The sequence below is a fragment of the Bufo gargarizans genome, chromosome 8 (assembly GCF_014858855.1).
Source record: "Bufo gargarizans isolate SCDJY-AF-19 chromosome 8, ASM1485885v1, whole genome shotgun sequence".
Classification (NCBI taxonomy): domain Eukaryota; kingdom Metazoa; phylum Chordata; class Amphibia; order Anura; family Bufonidae; genus Bufo; species Bufo gargarizans.
Window position 1 is genome coordinate 123,497,612 of NC_058087.1, and position 25,399 is coordinate 123,523,010.

At 43.0% G+C, this 25,399-nt stretch overlaps 1 protein-coding gene across 5 annotated transcripts in view; it reads left to right on the forward strand.

Moving 5' to 3' along the window:
• Positions 1 to 25,399, forward strand: part of CCSER2 (coiled-coil serine rich protein 2) — a 170,054-nt gene that overhangs the window by 82,083 nt on the left and 62,572 nt on the right. For all 5 annotated transcript variants that reach the window (XM_044302561.1, XM_044302563.1, XM_044302564.1 and 2 more), the window contains exons 4-7: positions 3,311 to 3,401; positions 9,674 to 9,806; positions 16,420 to 16,624; positions 22,145 to 22,231. In XM_044302561.1, the coding sequence (XP_044158496.1) occupies positions 3,311 to 3,401; positions 9,674 to 9,806; positions 16,420 to 16,624; positions 22,145 to 22,231 (516 nt within the window). The remainder of the gene's footprint in view (positions 1 to 3,310; positions 3,402 to 9,673; positions 9,807 to 16,419; positions 16,625 to 22,144; positions 22,232 to 25,399) is intronic.

Consider the following 25,399-nt stretch of genomic DNA (forward strand, 5'->3'; position numbering starts at 1 on the left):
TATTAGAAACCAAATTGGGAATAATCTGCATCCCAATTTCTAACAGTGATATCTTCAGATGTAGTGAAGATAAGTGATTCTGGTATTGTTTGAAAGCTTGGAATGTAAGCTTTCAAACAAGACCAGCCCATATCTCTAGCTACTGCCAATCCAGAGATATGAGCAGCTAAGGCAACCCTTCCCCTGCTGCTGGAGCACTGGGACACTGTTAGGAGGTTAAAGGAGTTGGCTCATCTTACATTTTGGTGGCATATTGCGAGGATATTCCATTAATGTCCACCTATCTCTAGAACGGGGCCCCCAAAATGAATGAGGCCACACTGCGCAAGTGTGGCCACCCTCCATTTCCATGGGAGGGCTGAAAATAACCGAGCACTGGCTCAGCTGTTTCCTGAACTCCCATAGAGGCGAATGGATATGCCACCAAAGTTTGAGGTTGGCCAACCCTACAGCAAGTGTCTGAAGAAAGCAAAGGAAAACCTAATTAGATTTAGCCCACATTTTGTGTATACGGCATATAGGGTGACTTTTTATCGTTGAATTAGCTTTGTGTATATTACCACGTCCATGTTCCATCTTTATAAAGAGAGTACCGTTATATCACAAATGGAGACCAGGATAACATTTACCTTCCAATTTTTCCTTCCTCTTGATTGTATTTCTTTCTTGGAAGTGAAAAGACAATTGCCTGCCTTGTTCCATTACACAGACACTTATGTGTATAACAGTGACTATTGTACAGAGTCAGAAGCCATTGCAGAACAGACTAGTTAAATTAGGTTCTTAATGATTTGCAGCATCGTGTGTACTTTGGAGTGATTCACTTTAAATGGATCCTGACGAGCCGCAGAAACGGACGCTGAACATGTTACATAAGTGTGCACAAAACACCCATCGAGAAACATTTATTTTATTAGCTCCAAATCAGATGTCTGCCCTGCAAACCCACATCTGCTTATTCATTTGTAACCTGCGAGATTTCCACCGCACTGAAAGCAAATGGATCTGTAAATGTGTCTCCTGCTATAAGTGGACATGTACTCTGTTCTGCTATGTGGATGGCCATCAGCCTCAACCAGTCCATGTGGGCATTTAATTACTTTGATTATTTTCTTTTAGGGATAAATGACAGTTAAAGAGGCCCGTTTTTAATAGCTTCATGCATTCCCAATGTAATAGCAATTCTGGATCATCTATTCCTATGACTATGATGTGCCATTCCTGTATTCTTTCTACTAGAAGTTATGAATGAATTGCTATTGGCCTTCAGTAAGGGTACAGAGGGGAGGTAACCAGTTGGGGGTGTGTACCTGCACAGGCTCACTCTATCCAATCAGTGGTGCCATTTTCAGCCTGTGCAGGTCCACACCCCCAACTGGTTACCGCCCCTCTGTACCCTTACTGAAGGCTAATAGCAATTCATTCATAACTTCTAGTAGTAATAATAAAGGAATAGCACAACATAGAGCCATAAGAATAGATGCTCCAGAATTGTTACTACATGGGGAATGCATGAAGCTATTAAAACAGACATGTCAGGAGTGGTGAAAGGTCTTCTTTAATATGTATCGGCCACTAAAAATATCACGTTGGCTCTCAGTATGATCTGCTTACAGTCCCTCGTCCATCCCCGAAGAAGCTTTATAGAAGCAGTATCATAATAATGTAGTCATCACATCACAGTTTTCATCTACATTTCGCCAGTATTTCGAGAGAGCCTTTGACATACATGTCCGTAGCTTACGTTATTCTGTTGTGTTTAAAATTTTTTATACATTTAATGGATGCCATGATAGTCTGTGTGTGATGGGTACCACAGTATTGTATCGATCTATGGCCTTCAAACAACATATATGTTGGCAAGCTCCAGGGATGTTACTGTCCACATATGGACCGTTACCTCTGAAGCTTCCCCAGGTGACGGTCTTCTTGTAGCCATTCTGCTGCCATGTGCAGAGCTTGCCACAAAGTCCAGAAGATGCAGGGCAGGCCATCTCCAAGTCCATGCCAGTTAGAGGAGGATGGCGTGCTTGACCTCCCCAGAGGTACAAGAGGAGGCACAACTTCAAGAGCTTTCCTCAGCAGCAACTATTGACCATAGCCCAGTGGAATGAGCAGGAGAGGAACAGAGTTAAGGTGCGCTGGACTGCCAAGGCAGCTGTGACTCTGTCTGAATTCTCTGCCTCAGAATACTCTGACTTGTCAGTGGAACTTCCCACTTGAGCTACACTGTCCATGTTTTATCAGTTTTGTTACTAGAGCTGCTTGTGGAGGCTCCAGTCATGTACCCATCCATATACAGACAGTTATGTAACAGCCCATATTCTGTCAATCATACAGCCCCCATGGCTCTGCAGCCGCCTAATCAAATTTTGTGGCTCGGGGGCAGCTCAAACGACTAAATCCAGCGGGTTGCTGAGGGGAAGAATGGGAGAGCTATGGAATTAAAGGTTTCCATTTTTTTTTAATTTATATTGATGACCTATCCACAGGATAGATCATCAATATCTGATCCATCTGATCTGCTGTTTGAAGAGGCTACAGTGCTCAGTAAGCGCACCGGCCTCTTCATAGGCCATTGATGTCTCGTTCATCGGTCGCATGGCCTAGGTGCAGTTCAGTCCCCTTTAATTGCATGAAGCTGAGCTGCACTACCAAGCACAGCGCTAACCAATGAATGGCACTGTGCTCGGTAAGCTGCGAGGAGGCTGCATCTCTCCGGAGTGGCATCTTCAAACAGCGATCAGCAGGTGTGCCGTGTGTCCTGTGGATAGATCATCGAGAACACCCGGAAGACCTCTTTAATGCTGATTTAGATGTATTTGGAGCCATTAATCATTTTTGTAATAAGGCTTTAAGTTTTGCACTATATGGCTTCTACAAGTGCAATATTTGACACTATATAGCAGCCTAAGAAAGTTGCACTGTGATAATTTTGTCATAAGACGTGTTCTCCAGGCACTCCTCTGACCTCCGCTGAACTTGCTTTTAAGCTAATCTCTGCCTAAGTCTGGAGGACAAGCTGTCAGATGACCAGTCTGATGGGTGTATCACAGAACTGACTTTAGTGTGAAATATAGCAGCTGTAGAAGCTAAGCCCATTATAGAAATGTTTATTAACCCCAAATATTTGTAAATCGGTAATAAGAATTTGGCCCTGAAGGTGTCGATGGCCTTTAAGACATAGATATGTATATACTGCATAATAGAGTCCATTGAATCCACTGAGAAATGTATGTCTTCAAGATCATGTCAGAATCTGCTTTGGTGTCCATTACTGATCCATTGTTTACATTGTGTTCATATACAGGATATCCTCAATAATCTTGAATCCTGCGATTTAGAAGATGATGATCTTATGTTGGATGTGGATTTACCGGAAGACACTACATGTGACATGGGTTTGTGTTTCTTATTTATTTTTGTTCTGTACCCGTCCCCAACTCTTAGGCCCCTTTCACACGGGCGAGTTTTCCGCGCGGGTGCAATGCATGAGTTGAACACGTTGCACCCGCACTGAATCAGAACCCATTAATTTCTATGGGGCTGTTCACATGAGCGTTGATTTTCACGCATCACTTGTGCGTTGCGTGAAAATCGCAGCAAGATCTATTTTGTGCCTTTTTCACGCAACGCAGGGTTGCTAGGAGACGATCAGGATGACCCGATCTTTATTATTTTCCCTTATAACATGGTTATAATGGAAAATAATGGCATTCTGAATCCATAATGCATAGTACAATAGCGCTGGAGGGGTTAAAAAAATATAAAAAGATGTAACTCGCTTTAATCCACTTGATTGCGCAGCCCGGCTTCTCTTCTGTCTTCTTATTTGCTCTGTACAGGAAAAGGACCTGTGGTGACGTCACTCTGGTGATCACATGATCCATCACATGATCTTTTACCATGGTGATGGTTCATGTGACGGACCATGTGATGACCGGAGTGACATCACCACAGGTCCTTTTCCTATACACAGCACAGAAGAGAAGCCGGGCTGCGCGAGCAAGTGGATTAAGGCGAGTTAAATTTATTTTATTTTATTTTTTTAACCCCTCCAGCACTATTGTACTATGCATTCTGTATTCAGAATGCTATTATTTTCCCTTTATAACCATGTTATAAGGGAAAATAATAAAATCTACCCAACACCTAACCCAAACCCAAACTTCTGTGAAGATGTTCGGGTTTGGGTACCAAACATGCGATTTTTCTTACGCACGTGCAAAACGCATTATAATGTTTTGCACTCGCGCGGAAAAATCGTGCATGGTCCTGCAATGTACCCGCACCTTTTCCCGCAACGCCCGTGTGAAAGGGGCCTTAGACTGTAACAGTTAAACTTGCTTGCTGAATATTATTTTTGCAGTGAATAGACACAGTGGGGGAGATTTAGCAAAACTGGTGTAAAGTAGATCTGGCTTAGTTGCCCATAGCAACCAATCAGATTTTACCTTTCATTTTCCAAAGGAGTCCTTTTCTTTACACCAGTTTTGATAAATCTCCCCAATGTCTAAAATGGTACTTCAGGATTAGAACCAGTGCACCCAATTATGTTTATTGTATGTAGCAAAGGTGGAGCCTTTCCTTTTGGGGGTTTTCTACTATAGTATTGGATGCCACATGGCCCGGCTGTCAGAGCTTACTGACTGTTGGGAGTCTGACTGGGAACCCCAGGCCTTACATTCACTTGAATGTGGTCTGTGTTGCAGTTGCCTGCATAGGGGGTCACCAAAAGTGGCACCGTGCAGGAGAAAAGCCTAAGAGGCCTTCACCACTTAGTTCTCCTAATCTTCAGGGGTATTCAAATTCAGGCTCCCTCCAATAATATATGATGGAAGTAACCATTTTAAAGCTTATTATTTTGTTATGTTATTGGAATCTCTGCCATTTTGAGTGTGAAGGATCTGGTAAAAAACAGGAAATTCTAACCAAAATCAAATTTCTTCTCTGCAATGTGTGTTCATATACAGAATTCAGGCTGCTGTAAGCTGTGGCCTGTGTTCTGCTATTTAGAGGTGTTTTCAAGATCTTTTTGCTGATGACTAATCCTCAGAATATCTGGTCGTGGGGGTCCGACACCCGAGACCCCTGTCGATCAGCTGTTTGAGAAGGCAGAGCTCTTGTGAGCGCCACATCCTTCTCTCTGCTTTTCCTAGTTGAATAGAGCCGAGTGCAATGCCAAGCACAGCCGCTATGTAATGTACTGCGCTCTGCTTGGGTAAGCTGTGTGAGGGCCACTTTGCTCACAGGAGCGCTGGTGCCTTCTCAAAACAGCTGATGGGTGTCGGACCCCTACCGGTCAGATACTGATGACCTATCCAGAGGAAAAATATCGGAAAACCCTTTTAAGGTTCAATCACATTTGTATACTGTACATATTTCTATTTGTTGAAGAAAAGTCTATGACTGTATCAATTGTTTAAATGGAGCATGTTGAAATATGTTCCATTTAGATCAATGGAACATATTTTCAGTCGCAAAAAAATTCTGCTTGTAAATTAAAGGGGTTATCCAACCCCTATAATGCCCGGCCCCTCACACAGATTGTACTTACCTCACTCCTCAGCACCCGCGTCACTTCTGATGACCATGCATCCGCCGCTGCATCTCCCCGCCATGCGTATCAAAACATCCAGCGACCGAGAGTGGGGTATTGGCAGCCAATAGCAGGCCACGACAGGAACAAGTCTCCCTAGCATCGTGGTTGACGCTAAGGAGGCTCGTTCTTGTCGCAGCCTGCAAATGGCTGGCCATTTTCTGTCCATAAAATGGCTGCTGATGGAGGGTCATATGACGTTCATATGATGTCTCCTCTGTTCAAATACACTGCCCCTGCCATCTGCTGTTCAAATGGCGAGAGTTTAGTGCAGGTGCGGTGTGTTTGAATAGAGAAAACACCACATGGAGGTGATTTGCCTGGTCCATCAGCGACCATCTTATGGACAGGACTTCTGTGTTGATAGCACAGAACATTTACCTAAAGGTACATTCACACGACCGTATATTTGGCTCCGCATCCGTTCTGCAATTTTGCAGAACGGGTGTGGACCCATTCATTTCAATAGGGCCACAAAAGATGCAGACAGCACACAATGTGCTGTCCGCATCTGTAGATCCGTTCCGTGGCCCCGCAAAAAAAGATAGAGCATGTCCTATTCTTGTCCGATCGCAATCACGGACAAGAATAGGAATTTCTATCATGGGGCCGGCTACATTCACACGGCCGGTATCCGTGTTTTGCGGACCGCAAAACACATACGGTCGTGTGAATGTACCCTTACAAGGGGACATGGCTTATAAAATATAACAGATGGCACATAATATCAACAAAGGCTATGTTAGCAATTGCGATATAGTCATATTACATACATATTGGTCATAAGTAGCCAGAAAGTGGCCAACCTCTTTAAATATCATTTACCTAGAGAAAGGAACGGTTTGGTCCATTCTTGTTTGATGGTTATAATGTACATTGTCCCTAGCCATCATTAGGGCATATTCACACAGATTTGCTTCAGAAATGTTTTGTAACTGTCCAGGTGATACAGATTGCCTGCCCACTCCTACACTGGGTCCCCACTTCCTGGTCCTGGCTCGATAGGAGGAAAATCAGTAGCCGAGCAGGGTGATGGCTACATCCAGGGCTTGACTGAGTAGATATATCCTACCGTTTCTTGGAGTGGAAGCCAGCATGTACTTTTTTTTTTTTTACTCATTCTGCCTAAAAAAAAATATATAATCCTGTTAGATACTCCTCTGAGACCGGGAGACCACTTTACAAAAAAAAAAAAAAACTGCCACCAATCCAGTTCCAGCCTCTCGGTGAGTGGAAGTGTGACATGCTGTCTACACACACATCTCCTCTGCCAGCCAATCTACGGCCAGCAGTGACCTATGCAACCGCTGAGGCCACTTATTGACTAGCAGTGGTGATGTGCGTGTAGACAGTATGTCGCACATCCGGTGCAAAAGGGACCAGAAGTTGACAAGAAGAAAGGTTGGTGCTAGAACAAAGAACAATGTTGACCAGTTTGCAGATATGAAAAGGAGTTCCCAGTCTCGGAGAACTTCTTTAAATAGTAATGTTCAATTAGAACAACCTCTGTCTGTACCTCCTAATAAGCCATATGGACTTAGGAGGGATCTCGATTTAGGACCTCTTCTATTAGAATGGAGATCTGATGGGCAGTGAATGAGCACCATGTAATACAGTACAACACCTCTTGTCCTGGTGATGGCCAGCATGTACATGGAGAACTTCCTAGACTTTATGGAATTGCTGTTTATGCAGATCCCTGGCTCTGGAGACTTTATACATGAAACATTTCTTACTGGTCATACTTTGGTAGATGGTAAGCATTTCCGGCACATTCAGTCACTCCCTTAGCATATGTCCTGGTCTTGTTGCTTTATTGGTAATAATTAGCATGGCTATATATTCTGAGACTGAACCTGCCTTAGAGATCACATGAATGCATCTCCTATTTGTCTCCACACGGCTTGTTAAGCCTTTGTAGCTGCACTGAAGCTCATTAATGAATGTTTGAGGGTTGTAGTAAGCACCCAGAGCATGACTTTACATGAAGAGCCCCGCTTCGCTTGTTTAACCTCTAGTGCTCAGTGCAGCAGATCCCTGCAGCGTTCCTTTTCATACGTCTTGGGTTTATCTTGATGTCTAGCGAGGCCGTCTAGGAATCTGCTGGGTAGAAGTAAATATGGTGCAGTAGAGGCCTTCCCGCATTAGGCTGGTCTACGCTCCAGCAGAGGCAGCTATTTAAAGACTCCAGTCTGCTTTGCTAGCTATGCAAGTGGTTAGTCAGGGCTGTTTTTTTTTTTTTCCAAGTCACAGGACGAAACTGGGCCGTATTCCCAGCCACACGAAGGGTGGGAATTCAGTAGGAAGGAAAGCCTGTTTGTTTAAATGTCTTGTATGCAGTAGTGCTAGAGTCCGCTGGAAAATGACACAATGTTCCCCTTGTGTAGGTCTTGTGTTTGGGTAAGTAGATGCTGGAGCTCCGCTCAGACTTGCTAACCTTTCTCCGATTACTTCACACGGTGTTTCTTGCTGCTTTCCCTGTTTCTTCAGGACTTTTCTGGTCTCTTATAGAATGAGGGGTATAAATATTCTTGTCTTTGGGTATATTGAAGATTGGCACAAGCGTTGGGAGCAGCATTAAATAACCCTCAGACGAGGAAACGTATCTGCTGAAGCAAGGCATTCTTGGTGGGAAGAAGCAGCGTTACATTATATTCTGACAACTATGAGTCACTTGTGGAGGCAGAAAGTTGTTGTTTGGCACAGTCTGCTGTAGCAGTGGAAGCCGTAGAGAGATGTAGCAGGGGTGACGTTGTTATTTAGTTCTTGAAAACCTCTAACCGTCTAAGATATTTTGGGAAGGTTATCTGCAGTCTTATAGAAAACTGTTATGATATTTCTGGCAGCTGTGACAGATGACGAGCTGCTCGATTCCCCTCTGCTACATCCACCATTCTTTCCTCTGCCCCACCCGGCTGCCTCCCCTCTGCTGCAGCTGGCTGTCTACCTACACTCGACAGCCTCTCCTCTGCTACACCTAATAGTCTCCGTTATACCCAGTAGTCTGAGTGGTGTTCCAGTGTTATAGCTGTCTTCCCTAACATCTGACTAGTACCCCTCGGCTATATCTCTGTTACATATGACTAGCACCTTACTAGTCCCCTCTTGTTACATCTGATTAGCACCATGCGGCCCTCCCTCTGCTACATACCGTTACTACCTACCGTCTGCTGTATCTGACTAGAACCTTAGTAGCCCCCTCTTCTACTTCTGAATGGCACCCGTTGAACACAGATTTTTTTGTCCTTCACACCATATTCATATGGCACTGATTTTAAAAATTACAATGTATATATCTGTTTAATTGGCGTTTTATTTTTGTTACATTTTAAAGGGCGACTCCTTTTTAGTTTGTTTTTAAAGGGAATGTTTTATTTTAATTTTTTCTGAACAAAGGGAAATTATCAGAATAATAAATAAAATTACTGCCCTGGGCCCCCTCTGGTCCTACACCTCTGCCCCTTCTGCCACTACAGTCGTGACATGATGTTTTGGCTGCAGCAGTGAAGTGTGGTATACAGGCATGGCACAGCTGGTGGAGAGCACTGGAGCAGAGGGGGGTTTTAACAGTAAGTATAGCATTCTTTTATTATTCTGTTATGATTCTGAAAGTTTCCCTTTCTTTAGAAAAACATTGGAAACACCTTTAATATGCAGTGCTGCTCTACTGATTAGTAGATTATTGGTGTTTTTCATAAATCTACAGTAGCAATTTTCATGCAGTGCAGGCCATCAGGTTCCAGTACAAATAAAAAACTTATATTGTAGAGCTGTGTGAACAAAAATGTATAGCAACCAGAAAATTAAACCTCTCCACCCACATACAGGCCAGTTTCATACGCAACTGTATTAATACTTTTGGAAGTAGCCAGTGTTTTTTTTATTTTTTTATTATAGCGTAGACCATGGATGTCAAACTCATGGCCCTCCAGATGCAAAACTACAACTCCCATCATTCCCTGATAGCTGTAGTATGCCCAGACATGATGGGAGTTGTAGTTTTGCAACAGCTGGAGGGCCACGAGTTTGACATCCCTGGCGTAGACGTTCTGCTAACTTTACCATTCATTTCAGGGAAAATTGAAAGCATGAGCCGAGCCGAGCGGAGTTTGCGACAGAAGCAAGTGTTTTGGAAAAGGGCACCTCCCCGCCTAAATGGGCAAGAACAGTACCACTTAAGCAATCCTGACCACTACGAGAATGGCAGGTGGGTGACTCACTTCTTACCAAGGATCCAGTATAACTTTTTCTAGTCTTTATTTATCATTTGACGAAGCATTAATGGCCTCCAGCATCAGAACACCCTGGCAGAGGTTATACAGTGCTTTCAGGAAGTCTTCTGAGCCTTTCACTTGTTCACACTTTGTTGTGGCCTTGTGCTAAAATAATTCATCATTCTTCATGATAAATCCTCATTTTGTACTCAAAACCTCATAATGACAAAGTAAAAAAAGAATGTTAGAAATCTTTGCTAATTTAACTGAGAAAGAAATACTACAACAATGTTGCATTAACATAAGTACTCCGACCTCTTACTCAGGACTTGGTTGAAGCACCTTTGGCAGCCCTTACAGCCTCCAGTCTTCTTGCTTATGATGCCACAAGGTTTTCACATCTGGATTTGTGGATTTTCTGCCATTCTTCTCTGCAGATTCTCTAAACCTCTGTCAGGTTGGAATGGGACAGCCATTTTCAGATCTCTCCAAAGATGTTTGAGTTCAAGTCAGGGCTCTGGCTGGGCCAATTGGGGACATTCACAGAGTTGTCTGTGCAAAGCTACTCCTATGTTTTCTTGGTTGTGTGCTTACGGTCATTGTCTTGTTGGAATTGTCCTGTCTGAGGTCCAAAGAAAACTGGATCAGGTTTTCATTAAGAATATCTCTGTACTTGCCTCCATTCAGCTTTCCATCAACTCTGACCAGTCACCCTTTCCTAGCCACTAATAAGCATCCCCACAGCATGACTCTGCCATGACCATGCTTCATTGTAGGGGTGGTATTGGGCAGGTGACGAACAGTGCCTAGTTTCCTCCAAACATGACGCTTAGAATTGAGGCCAAAAAGTTCAATCTTGGTTTCATTAGACCAGAGAATCTTGTTTCTCACAGTCTGGGAGTCCTTTAGGTAATTTTCTGCAGACTTTCATGTGTCTTTTAATGAGGAAATGCTTCTTTCTGGCCTTGCTGCCATAAAGCCGAGATTGGTGGAATGCTGCAGTGATGGTTGACCTTCTGGAGGATTCTCCCATTTGCACACAAGATCTTTGGAGCTCAGACAGAATGACTATTGGGTTCTTGATCACCTCTCTTACCAAGGCCCTTTTCCACAATTATTTAGTTTGGTGGGGCCACTGTGCGTTTAGGAACTTTCAGTGCAGCACACATTTTTTTTTTAACCCTTCTCTAGACCTGTGCCTCCACACAATCCTGTCTCTGAGCTCTACAGAAAGTTCTTTCCTCCTTACGGCTTGTTTTTTGCTCTGATATGCATTGTCAGCTGTGAGACCTTATATAGACAGGGGTGTGTCTTTCCAAATCATGTCCAGTCAACTGAATTTACCACAGGTGGACTCTGATCAAGGTGTATGGCAGGCGGGGACGGGGCTCCCTAGCTCCGCGGGTGCCATTGACTTCTCCTCCCCCCGACATCGGATGTTTTTATCCGTGTACAGGGAGAAGCAGCAGTGGTGCGGGGACCAGGAGCAGCGCCGGGTGCGGGGTAAGTATATTCCCACGGAGGGGCCTGGCACATGGGGGGCTGTTGTAGATACTGGATAACCCCTTTAAGTGTCGATCGGCACTCCGTAATATGCATAAATCTGCCAGTGTATAAAGACCCTAATAAACATGGTGGTAAAGCTAAAAGATAATGCACACAGTGATCTCACTGGACATGGATTAAGTGATTCTATAATCAGGGATCAATAGGAAAAATACCTACACCTAAAAACTGGTCATAAGCCTGAAACACCTATGATCATACTTTCTGTTCCACGTTTCCCACCACTACAGCCAGCCATAGATACACACCGTTGTTCTCCCAAAGCTCATTTGACCTATAACCATGCCCCCAACCCCTCCATAAACTTTGCTGTAAGAGTGCAAGTTTATTTTGTTAAAGGGGTTATAATTATACATCATATAGTAGATGACAATCTCTTTCTAACAAAGCTAGAACCAGCCCTGTAACATGGATCCAAAGATCTCTCCATTCATTGCTCTGTTTGATTTATATCAATCTGGCAGCTCAAGGGGAGTGTCCTTTCTGCTGCAGCTCAGGGGGTGTGTCCATTCTGCAGCTCTCATCCTGTCACCGCTCAGGAAGCAGTTGAAAGATGAAACAGAGCATGTGCGGCCATCTGAGTGAGCCGGACAAAGAAATAGGGTAAAAACTAAGAGCAGTTAGCGATTTACAGATACATTTTAATTAAATAACTTTCAATTTCTTTTATTACATGCAATTACAAAGGTATTCAGATCCAGGTGCTGGTTTGAAAACTGTAGAACCCCTTTAAGCCCCTGTCCATATCATCTTAAATAGCCTACATTGGAGGTATACATTGGTACTGTTGTGCCTCACTGTTTAGACGCAGTCTGCATTCGGGGACTATAGTGGGAGGAGAGTCACTAACCTGGCAGTCCATGAAAGCACATTCAGATCCTCTTTTAACCCCTCCAACAGTTTTTCCCAAGACACAGTGAGCCTGGTGATGTCAACGGCACTAATGGACGGGCTTTAGAGCCTGTGAAACGGCTAGGCCAATGCTAAAGCCCGTCCATCAGAGCTGGTGACATCACCGTCAACACTGCTAGGTGGAAGCCTCTGCCTAGCAGTGTAAAAATATAAACTAAAAAGCTATTGCCCTGCACCATACTTGCACCATGTCCAAGTGGCCGGAGGGGTGAAAATGTTCAGCTCTGAACCCGACAACTCCTTTAACAGTGCCTAGCAGAGGATAATTCAGAATGACTGCACTCAGTAAGTATTCTGACACATTGCACATATCGTAGTGCAATGTGCAGTGACTGTAGGCACTTATTTTGTTGATTGAGAAGGCCAGGCATCTGTGCCCTTTACATTTTCTCCCGCACTGTACACCAGAATTTCGGCGCATGCTCAGTACAGAATATCATTTTTGTCCAGGAGTGAAAACCTTTACTGCTCATGTGCTGAAATTCTGGTGCATCCAAAAGCACAAGAATACGGGGCCAGACGAGAGCAGGGAACAGACACCTGTCAATCAAAAGGGAAAGGAGGGGCTTTCTGACAAGGGAGTAACTTGGGTGCACCGAGAGGCCAGATTCTGACCCTCAGTCCTCTGAACATCTATTTAACATATTTTGAAAAGTGCTTTTTCTCCTTTATGCTGCAACAGATCTGCATAGTAAAGGTTTAAAAACAGCAAAATTTGGTGGTTCTCCTCCAATGTATAAGTGTTCACGTGCTGTGCCGCTCCAGGTCTGTCCAGTATAGGTGATCGGGAGGTGGCATACAGTTTTTTATCGATTGATCGTCGCTGGATCGGTAGCAAGTCAAACCAGCATGTCAAGCTAGATGCGTTTTCAGAGCAGGTCTCCAGTAGTGCACCCCTTTCCAAAATATATAAGCAATAAATAAATAAACATATTACATAGCGCTGCGTCTGAAAAGTCCAAACTATTCAATTATTAAAAAAATATCTCCTATGCGGTGAGCGCTGTAACAGATATAAATAAAAACCATGTGATTCGCCATTTTTTTGTCACCTTGACACCCCAAAAATAGCATAGGACTGTTCTATTATGGGCCGAACATTTCATAAAATGGGAAATGCTTGTGGCTTTTTTGGTGTTTTTTTTTTCTTCCCGCGTGGTATTGAGTATCGCAATACTTTTTTATGGTGACGAAAGCTATTCAGAATTTTGGTATCGAAACAACAGATTTCGATTTGGCGACAAAAAATTTAATTTGGCTCCTAAATTTTTGAGTTCAGGAGCCAATGGCTACTAGGTATTTTTTTTTTTTAGTCTGGAGCACTGCAGAGTAACGGACTCCTTCCTCAGTGGCTATATGCCACGGGTACTCCAAACCGGTCGGGCTTGACATGCTGATTAAAATGGTCTATTCAAGGGCTACATGCAACTATAATTGGTTTAATGGGGTAAAACAAGCTGACAGATAAAGCCCCCCGCCACCCACACATAGGGTTTAGTAGGACTCACAGGTCACCTCTAAGAGTCCTGGCATCAGATAACCAGCGTTTTACATTAAAATACAGAATCAAATAATAGAAAATGATATATCTACAAACTCAGCATCATTGTGTGGTGCACTTAGACAGGATAGGATAACTGCCAGATCCGCTTTAAAGTAATTGTGTACTGGTGCCCACTGTCACACGTCACCTACGATATATTATGTCTTACTGCTATACACTGCAGGATTGTTTCCTCCTCTCTATTAACCTTTTTTTTCTATTGATCCTGATCTGGGAAGTTAACCTTGAAGATGAGAAGAAATATTCATAAATTTTTCATGTAGACAAAATGAAAAACCTTTTGTGCTGGAGTTATTCATGCTCCAAAGGCAGCCATTGATCAAGGTCTTAGTGACAGTCGCTTAAATAACCTTTATACTGTATAACTTCTGTTGTCTATGGAAGAAAGAATAGCTCCAATTTACTACTTGTTATTGCTCACATCTGTGTGTGGGTCCTGAATAGGGTGAGACCCTGCTAAGCAATGGTACAGCAGACTTGGATACAATTCTGTGCCATCATAGGTAAACCAAAAGTTAGGGTCCTTTTTCAGGGGGCAATTTCAGGATGAAATGAGCGGCATTGTCTATCGTTTCACACGGCCTGATGTAAAGTGACAGCCGGCGGCACATCCTCCATTTAAACAGGGCAAACGGCATGAATGATACCTTAAAGGGGTTGTCCGGGTTCAGAGCTGAACCTGGACATACCCTTTTTTTTTCACCCAAACAGCCCCCCTGAGGCTAGCATCGGAGCATCTCATGCTCCGATGCGCTCCTTTGTCCTGCGCTAAATCGCGCAGGGTACGGGCTCTTTTGTTTTCAATAACACACTGCCGGGCGGTAACTTCCGCCCGTTAGTGTGTTCGGTGACGTCACCGGCTCTGAGGGGCGGGCTTTAGCTCTGCCCTAGCCGTTTTACTGGCTAGGCAGAGCTAAATCCCGCCCATCAGTGCCGGTGACGTCATTGGGGTTCCTGGCAGCCCCATGGAGAGCCCCGGTACGTCACCGGATCTCCAAAAAATGCCTTAGCCCTGCCCAATTTAGCGCAGGGCAAAGGAGAGCATCGGAGCATGAACTGCTCCGATGCTCATGTCAGGGGGGCTGCCGGGGAGAAAATGGAGGGATGTCCAGGTTCAGCTCTGAACCCGGACAACCCCTTTAAAGGTGTTTTCTGAAAGTAAAATATTGAGGACCTTTCCAGAGGAAAGGTCTTCAATTTCAGATTGTTGGAGGTCCTGGCATCTCCACCGATCAGCTTTTTAAGAGGTTGTGGTTCTCCATTGGGCGCTGAATCCTCTTCCCAGGCCAAATCAGTCCCATTCAAGTGAATGAACCTGGGCTGCAGTACCAAGCCCAGCCGCTATATAACATAAGGCGCTGTGCTCCGATTATGCTGTAGCACTTATCCAAGCGACCCTTTCAAAAAGGTGATCCGTGGAGGTGACGGGAGTTGGACTTCCCAAATCTGATATTGATTACCTATCCTGAGGATATATCATTAAAGGGAGTCTGTCACCTTCATATGGCCATATATAGTGCTTACATGGCTCTGTAGCACACCTATACAGGATTGTAATGGTACCTTTGTTCTTTTCTTTAGACTTGCACCAGCAGGAAAAACGACGTTTAATTAATATGCAAATGAGCACTCGCAAGTGCCCAGGGGAGGAGTTCAGTGTGTAGGTGCCCAGGCTGCTCTGCCTTCTTTTCACTTTACTTCTCCCCAGCCTCTGCCTTTGCCTGCCCTCCAAGTCCGGACCTATCGATGAGGCAAGAGACTTGGAGGGCGGGCAAAGGCAGAGCAGCCTGGGCACCTACACACTGAACTCCTCCCCTGGGCACCTACACACTGAACTCCTCCCCTGGGCACTTGCGAGTGCTCATTTGCATATGAATTAAACTTTGTTTTTCCTGCTGGTGCAAGTCTAAAGAAAAGAACAAAGGTACCATTACAATCCTGTATAGGTGTGCTACAGAGCCATGTAAGCACTGTATATGGCCATATGAAGGTGACAGACTCCCTTTAATGTTGTACTCTTTGAAACCCGGCTAGCTTCATAGAGTGCTTATGTGTTAACCTATTCTCTAAGTGTGAAATGTGGAAGGCCTAATAAACAGGGGGGGAGGGAATAATTAATTAAACCACCTCTCCACCACCACCACAGAGTACACCTCTCATCGCCATCTGTACAATTATTTACATCCTGCACTTTTAGAGACCTCATTACTGCTCATAGCAAGGCTGAGGACCATACATAGGGGCATCTCAGACTGCTTCTTTCCCTGGAGGGAAGTGCTAATCATGAGTGCTACTGAGATCCTAATGATGAAAAAATGTGTCCGGGCTGAACAAGAGTTATTTTACCCCCACACTTTTGTCCAGTATTTCAAGCTATTTAGGAAACTTTGAAGCATGTCGATCGAAAACGAATAGGACTCAATTGCTCAGTAGATACTTCCAAATATTGTGGGCTGTTATGAGTCTTTACCTTATGTAAATTTGGTTTGTTATGGTATGAAAGTGTCATTTCAAATGCTAATGATAAGAGCGCAGAAAATATTAAGAATAATTTTGTATTTCAGGGGTTCCTCCTACCTAGATTCTCCAACCGACCATAGAGAAAGCTATGGAAGTCCCAGCTTTTACTCACAATCCCCACGGTCTACACAGATGATGGGTCTTCGAGACAATACTGTGATACTTGATGAAATGACACTCTGCCACATGGTTCAAGACTGCACAAATGTGAAGACACAACTTCTCAAGCTGAAACGTATGCTGCAACAAGTAAGTTTCCTTGGAACTTTGCTGGTGTATTTCAGTTTAATGGACAAATCAAGGTGTTAATTTTTCTGAAGAAGCCTCCATGACTATTAAGGGCAGTGAGAGGTCTACGGGTAGCCTCTCTCATCACTACTACCACTAGCGGCTTTTCTCTCTGTGTCGCTATCGCCTTCAGGAGAGAGGCCTTGATTGACAGACTCCCTCCGCCAATATCGGATGTTGGATGATTTAGACCTTGAGATGGCGTAGTCAATATTGTTCACCGCGGTACAGCAAGGCAAATAAACGTATTTAAAATGCCCAGCAGTAATATATTGGGATATGTAGATACAGCAATCCATCAAAAGTCCCCTACTGGGACTTTAATCTTAAAATTAAATCAATATAGGTTAAAAAATAAAAGCAAATAAGTCTTTGTTAAATCTACTTTGGAAGCTCCGTCATAGTTGCCAGAAATAATAGCGCAGCATGCAGCACACTTTTATTGGATCCTAATGGAATCTGTAGTACATTACAGCTTAAATTCTGCCTTTCTGCTTCTATGACGGAACAGGTATCCTACCCCAGGTGTGAACTGACCCTTTCCGGCTGGAGGGATTAAATATATATACAGTATATCTATATTTATTCCTTCCTCCATGGGATATTCCCTCCAGGACACTTAGGGCATATCAAGAGGAGAGAAAATGGAGGCTCCGTTCTCCCACCTCTGGCCACGACCTGCTACACTAGATTGACAGGGCCAGGCAGCCTTCACCTCCAACTGCCGGCCCTGTGCGCTGGGGAAATCTCGTGCCCATCACTCACTGCACCTGCACCGAATGCTGAACGGGACGACGCAGGCACGAGATTTAAACGGTAGACAGGGCCGGCAGTAGGAGACCCACACTGCCTGGCCCTGTCAATCTAGTGTAGCAGGTCGTGGCCAGAGGTGGGAGAACGGAGCCTCTAGGAGCAGGGGCAATGCCCCCCCCCCCCCTGCATCTAGAGGCTGATTAGCATATTATACACATTTTTATATTTCTGGTGTAATGGGGGCATAGATAAAAGTAGGAGTAGGCTAGTTGGGTTTAGCTGACATTAGTACATCGCTAATGTCAGCTAGTTTAATAGGGTTAATTCTGGTGACAGAAACCCTTTACATTTATTGACTAGTAGGGTAGTAAGGGTCATAGTAATTTCCTTATTGTCCTAATTTCATAAATAGGTCAAATGAATCAAAACTAATGTCATTGAGGGAAATTTATTAAAACTGGTGTAAAGGAAAACTAGTTTAGTTGCCCATAGCAGCCAATCAGATTCCACCTTTGATTCTTCAGAGCTCCTTTAAAAAATTAAAGGTGAAATCTGGTTGGTTGCTGTGGCAGACTAAAGCAGTTATCCTTTACACCAGTTTTGATGAATCTCCCCCAATGTGTTTAGGAACTCTTTCCCCCTTTGATGAAATGGATTGCAGGGAAAGCCCCTAACATAAGCTTAGTCGCATGTAATATGTGCCCGCATTGCTGAAGTTTTAATATATGCAAATGAGCCTCTAGGGGGTGTTTCCATTACACCTAGAGGCTCAGCAATCTCTGCAACTTCCGCACTCTCTCCACTTTGATTGACAGGGCCAGGCAGGGTGATCACGTTTGATATCATTGTGTTCAGAAATGCCCGAACTATTATAAGATAATATTTATTGTGTGCGGTGAATACCGGGTCGGAAATAAAAAAAGCGATTTGCTGTTTTTTGGTCATTTTTCTTAACAAAAAATTGAATAAAATGTGATCACAAAGTCATATGTATCCCAATGGTGCTAATAAAAACTACAGATTGCTCTGCAAAAGAATGAGCCCTCACACAGCTCTGTAGACAGAAAAGTAAAGAAGTTATAGCTGGCGGAATATTGGGATGCAAAGAAAAAATATTTTATAAAGGTAATGTAGTAAAGCATAATAGAAACAATATAAATCATACCGACCCATAGAATAAGGCTAGTTTCACACTAGCGGGAAGGAACTCCGGCAGGTGAACAGCCTGTCGGATCTGTGCTGCCGCTAGTGCACGCATGCCCCCGGTCTACCACTCCGGCCCCATTGACTATAATGGGGACGGGCCGGAATTTCAGCGGCAGGACGGCAAACATGTCAAGAGGCAGCCAGAAAAAAACTATGACATGTTGCATGTCATATTCTGCATAAAAAGATGAACAAAAACCTCATGTACATGAAGGTATTCAGGGTCTGTATTAGAACCACAGGTCTTGAGTGGCTTGCTAATGTTATCCCTTTGATCTACAGAGGTAGGTTAAGTATACTAAGGTAATTCTACACAAAAGAAAAAATGACCACGTGCTCCATCAGATGCCTTATGCTGGCAGACGTATGAGCCGGAGGCACAAGTAGTCTCTACCGCTCCGGAACACCAACTCGGGGGCCACTGTATGATTCCTTATGGGGAGCCACCTGTTGGAGACATTCTCCCCAGATGCAATGCTTCTGGTGGCGAATATCTGCATAATATGACTACTAATGGTCCATTTATTCATACCTAATGTAAACTGCATGAAATCTAAGTTATACGGAGGTATAGTACAGCCTCGTACATTTAATGGGCGGATGTACATTGGCCAGATCAATATGAGGCCTACACGTGAATCTCCCATAGAATATTTGTGGCTGCTGTCGTCGTGTTAGAATTGCAGTCTTTTCTTGCTTTATAGAGAAGTAACATGATTATAGCGTATGCCCTAAGAACAAATGGATTGATCTCCATTTTGTAAGCCCAAATTCTTGTGACTTGATGAAACAGTCGCGGATGTTTTTTATGCCCTTCATTTTCATACTTTACAAAGTGCCAAGCGTCCTCTTATATTAAATCTTTTGCTGCTTCATTGCTTCAGTAACATAGCTGCCCCACGAGAGGAGAACCATGGCCAGCGGACACACTGTCTAGTGCTTTGCAATTTGCTTGTCTCAGTTGACATGGAAAGAATTGCATGAGGCTAATAGGCGCTGCATCTTTAAGTTATTCCCTGATGATGCAACCGGCGCGGCTGCCCTGGAGACAAACAATCGGACTTTTGATGGCTGCTGTATTAACTGGCTCTGTGTGGGCAGACAAAGCCTTCAAACCCTGCTTTTCAGCACAGAAATAAAGCCGGCATGATCTGGTCGGGGTTAGGCTGATTTGAAACCTCTATAATTTTCTGCCACTGTTTTATTTTTTTAACCCATAAGGATATGGCCTGTTTTGTTTGGATTTAGGGGTCCCCTTTTTTTATAGCTATAAGAAGGGTTGTATTTCTAACAGCACTATTTTTGGAATCTTTTATTAACATTTTTGTGTGTGGTTATGGTGTGAAAAAAAAACACAGCGATTCTGGCATTTTTTATTTTTTTTTTTAGGTTTTGTTTTTATGATATTCCTTTTGGTACCAGTGACATGAAAAGTTTATTTTGTGGGTCAGAGCACTTATGGCAATATCACATTTATATAATTGTTTATGTTTTTCTCATTTTGTACAATAAATGCCCCTGGACGCTATGGCAACCTTTCTGTAGCCTGCATTCTCCTCGCCGGGCACTGATGGGGTGACAGAGGGAGGCCCCTCCTCTCTAAACACTTAGATGCCACGGTTAGCACTGAGTGGTGTAGTTACAGGATATGTCACTTTTGGTGAGGGAACAAGTGACGGCCACCTCCAGGAGGAGAATAAGAGCTAGCAGTATATCTACACAGCTGCCACCATTCACTTTTATAGATGCTAGAGCACCTTTTGTGCTTTTTCCCTATCCTATTTACCTTGTGGCCACCTCTCCAGACAGGATGATGATTGGGGAAGCCTTCATTATGAAAATAGGCGCAGGTCCTTGTGGATGTGCCATAAATGTCTACAAATGATCTCTTTTTGGTAAAGGTTATGCCCACATGGAATATAGAAAGCACGGGTCCATACAGTAAAAAAAAATTAATACTAGCCTCCATTCCCTCCATGGTTCCTCTTCAAGCTCCTGGCTTCAGATTCTAGGGGGCAGGAAGACGCTGGTAAGTGACATCAAAAGCTCTTCCCATCCACTCCATTCAATATTCTGTGCTGACATCTATTACAGATATTAGCACAGACTTAGACTACGATACCCTCCCATATGACCACCAAAAGACGTGACCTGAAATATGTCTTTTGACTGCCATCAGGGACATGGTGGTGACTACGAGCTGTTAGCATAATACTGGGGCTAATAGAATGTCAGTGCTGCATATAGCTATTCAGTCCTAACCTCATATCTACAGTGACTTGTCACACTGAAAACCGAGTTCACACGCTAAGTGGCTGGGATGTTGGCATCACCGCAGAGGAGCCTCAGACTTCAAGCCAGTATTATGGGTTTCAGATTCATTTTAGCCCTACCACTACGGTTTTGAAAAGCATTTTATGGCCAATATTTTGGTGAGATGAACCCCAGCCAAGGAGATGCCTTTAACAGTTAACAGTCTAGTGCAGTATCCATAGTCTCCAGTCACAAAGGCCACAATTTCCACGATCTCAGCCCTCACACAATATTTATTAGCACTATTTTCAGTCCTACCAAATGATAAATGTATCCGGCTGTTCCTGGTAAGTTTTAGTAAATGTTGATTCCAAAATAAACAAGCCATTACTCTCTGCCCAAACTAGCAGTGACGTGCCCTTCAACCAGTCTGTGTAGCCATAGGACAGATGGCTGGTGCCCCGGTCATCCCATTGCAAGTCTTTGTTCATTGTGGCCACCTTTACTCTCTTTCTGGATATCCATTTCAATGTTTGTTATAGGAGGCCCATTTCATACACTGCTGTGACTCTCATCCTCCTCAGTCACCAGGGCCTGCTTCTCAGGTTTCCCAGATTTCATATATTAGAACATAGGCTTATGCCTCTGGGCTTTGTTGACGTTCCCAACCCAGCTGTTGCATTGTCCCCAATCCTTGGGTTCCTCTTACACTCGAAACACAGCAGCCATCAGGACTGCATCCTAAGGGAGCAGAAGGCAGACATGTGGAGACCCTCTTCAGGAGGATGAAGCTGGTCACCATCGTTCTGCATATTAAATCCCAAGAAATAGAAAGCCCAGGCAGTAAAGGTGCTACTATAATGTGAGGTAGACCACAATATTTTCTGGTGACTTTTACATTTTATTTGAATGAAAAAAGGTTATCTGACTACTTCTAGGAACCTTTTTATATGCAGGATTTGGTCATTTATCCCTGTCTCCTATTCCAGTACATTATAGGATAGTTTCGAGATGCTGTGCTGAAAGATCACTGAGAAATCAGTCATTGCATATTTTTCAGAAATGATTGTTTTACAGATGAATGATTTTAAATAGCTAAATACGGACCTGTAGCCATACCAGAAAGGTCAAAATCATGCAGTGAAAATGTACATTATGTGAGCATTTCAGTAATACTGTACATTTGAAAGTATTGGTAGTAGATATAACGTGGCACCATCCTTTGTTTATTCCATTATCTGAGGACTTATCTCTTTTGTATTTCCATAGGCGGATGACCCTGAATTCCCGCTGCAAGAGGTACAGCAGTCTGTTCCTACTACACCTGAACCACAGGACACTGACACGCTCTTAAAGGTAAATGTTCTAAAATGTTATCCTTCCATTATGATGCTTTCACACACACAGTAATGTGTCAAAGAGCCACACTGTTACCTGCTGAGGTTTTCTAGAGGGCCATATGTAGAACTTGAATTTACTTGAACACCATTAACACCCATTTTTCTATAGTATTTTTTGTTTGTATTTTTTACACACCCCGGAAAATAGAAAAATGTTCTTTTTTTTTCATTTTTTTTTTTTATTATTTAGTTTTTTAATAGCACAAAGTGTAACTAACATTTTAAATTGGTTCCCCATCGGTTACTGTCATTTAGATGAAAGTGGCATTATTTTTATGATTTTTTTATATTACAGTTTTTCTTCTGTAACTGGGACTGACATAGTAACCCCAGTTACAGGTGGAATACGGCCTTTTAAGCTTGTAACAAGGCTTACTGCAGTTCTAATCTGGATCTGCGAAGACCCTCCAGGTTTTACAGTTAATTGGAACTTAGCACATGATTAGCAGAAGTAAAGCAGGATACTGATCTGTGTACAAAATACTTATTTTTCTTATTATTGCCTTGTGCTTATTTTGGCCTAAAAACATTTTTCTAATTGGTCTTAAACATTTTCAGCTGTTTGTCCTCTAGAGCCTTCAGGTTTTCACTGATCTGCAGACTGTTGTTGCTTTGTCTGCTTAATCTGTAACTGTTATGTCTTTACTCCAGACATCTCAGTTTGATAATAAGATCATAATTCGGCATAAATGTGTGTTTATGAGCGGTCAGAAAAGTCGACATAAGGGCACAGATTGAGCCATTAGACCAGCTCAATGATGGATTTCAGTGAATTGCAGAAAGAACAGACTACAAAGTCAGTAGAGGGCAAACAGCTGAAATTTTGGGAAAAATTATTTTTATCCCAATATAAGCTCAGCGCAATAGAGAGAACTGTGTGGCTGTTTAAGGGACAATGTTTCTAGGTATCAGAGAGACCAGTTTGCAAGAGACATGCAAAGTGAGTTAAAGGGAACCTGTCACCTGGATTTTGGGTATTGAGCCGAGGACATGGGTTGCTAGATGGCCGCTAACACATCCGCAATACCCAGTCCCCATAGCTGTGTGCTTTTATTGTGTAAAAAAAACCTATTTGATACATATGCAAATTAACCTCAGATGAGTCCTGTACGTGAGATGAGACAGGTACAGGACTCATCTCAGGTTAATTTGCATATGTATCAAATCGTTTTTTTTTTTACACAATAAAAGCACACAGAGCTATGGGGACTGGGTATTGCGGATGTGCTAGCGGCCATCTAGCAACCCATGTCCTCAGCTCAATACCCAAAATCCAGGTGACAGGTTTCCTTTAACCAATGAGTACCAGGTATTCACCCTCCGCCATCTTCAACATATGCCAACAGGCATTAACCTTTCCATTACCCTTGCCCACCATAGAAGCAAGCAGTACCCTTCCACTAGCTTCTACCATAAGTGAAGCGGATACTGACCCTTCTATAAGCATACATTAAAGGGGTTAGCCAGTGATATATAACGATGTCCTATCCTCAGGATAGACCATCTTTATGAGATTGGCGGGGGTCTGAGTCCTGGCACCTCTGCCGATCATTTGTTACTGGGAGCCACTGCGTTCAACGGAACTCTGATCAGCACAGCTGTCTGGCATCTCTCCCAAGTACAGCACTGTACATAATAAAGCAGCTTGGTATTGCAGCCCAGCTCCATTCACTTCAGTGAAGCTTAGCTGCAAAATGTGATGGATGTACCGTGATGTCACATGAGCGCCGGCCTCTAATAACAGCTGATCCTGGCTATAGATCAATATTTATTACCGGATAACCCCTTTAAACTTACCATAACCATAGTCAACCAGAAAAGAAAAAAATAAAGGCTATGGACACATTTTTTTATATTGCATTCAATTCATTTTGGGTTACAAAACTTTTTTCAGTTTTATTAAAAATAAAAATAAAAATCACCAATTTTCTTTAACTTTCAGTACATCTGCAGTTTGTTGCTTTCTGCTTAACAGTGAATCCATCAGAGAGCTGCCCAATGTCTGTGTAATCGGTGTACTTTCGTAAACGCTCATTATAGCTAAAGTCTTAACATACAGTAGCTCAGCTTGAATGAGTATTTAGAGCAGAAAGCAGCAGTCTATAGATGCAACAAAAGTGAAAGATTAGGTGACAATAAGTAGAATGCAATAATAAAAAATACTGCCTTCAAAGGCATCTTCGTAGTCCTTAAAGGAGTTCTCCAGGAATTAAAAAAATGAAAATACTTAAATATTATTTTATAATAAATATATTCAGAAATATCTTTCATTACTTAGAATGCCTTGTTTTGTCTAGGGAGCAATCATTCGGAGAAATAAAATAGCCGCCGTCCTATCAGTACACACAAAACCTGTCCTAATCACATAGTAGGACAAGTTACTTCACCATAGTGCTGTCTCATCCTCCTCTCTGCTCTGCTTGTCAGGAATCATGATCCTGAATACAGGTGAATCTCTGTGGGAATGGAGATGAGACATCCAAGGAGAGTGAGGTGTGGCTAATGAACAGCAATACTTTTTAACCATCTCCATTACCACAGCAACACATTACCACAGCCTGTCCTGTCCGTCCTCTCTGTACTTCATGTCTCCTCATGAACTAAATTCTCCAGAGATTCAGCTGACGATCTTATCATCTGTATTCAGGATCATAATCCCTGTCCTCATGTGTGATCAGGACATGTTTTGTGGGAACTAATGGGACAGCGGCAATTTTGTTTCCCCTGATGATTTCTCCCCAGACAAAACAAGCCATTATAAATAATGAAAGGTATTTGAGAATATATTTGTAATAAAGTAATATTTAAGTATTTTCATTTTCTTAATTCCCGGCGAACCCCTTTAACTCATGCACTACCCTGAACTCTTGGAATCTAATGTTAACCACTCTACTGTAGATCTTCAGTCTCCCTTGACTTGTAGTTCAAATAATACAGCTGTCCTGATGACTTTACTTGCACACTTTTGCCAGTAATTCGACCAATAGATGGCTTCTGCATACTCACATACAATTCTAAATTTTTATTTTTGTATATGACAATGGGTGTGTTATAGGAGTTTTCCAGGATCAGTTTGCCCATTGAGGGAAACAGCATAAAATAAGAAGACACAAGACTCGCATAG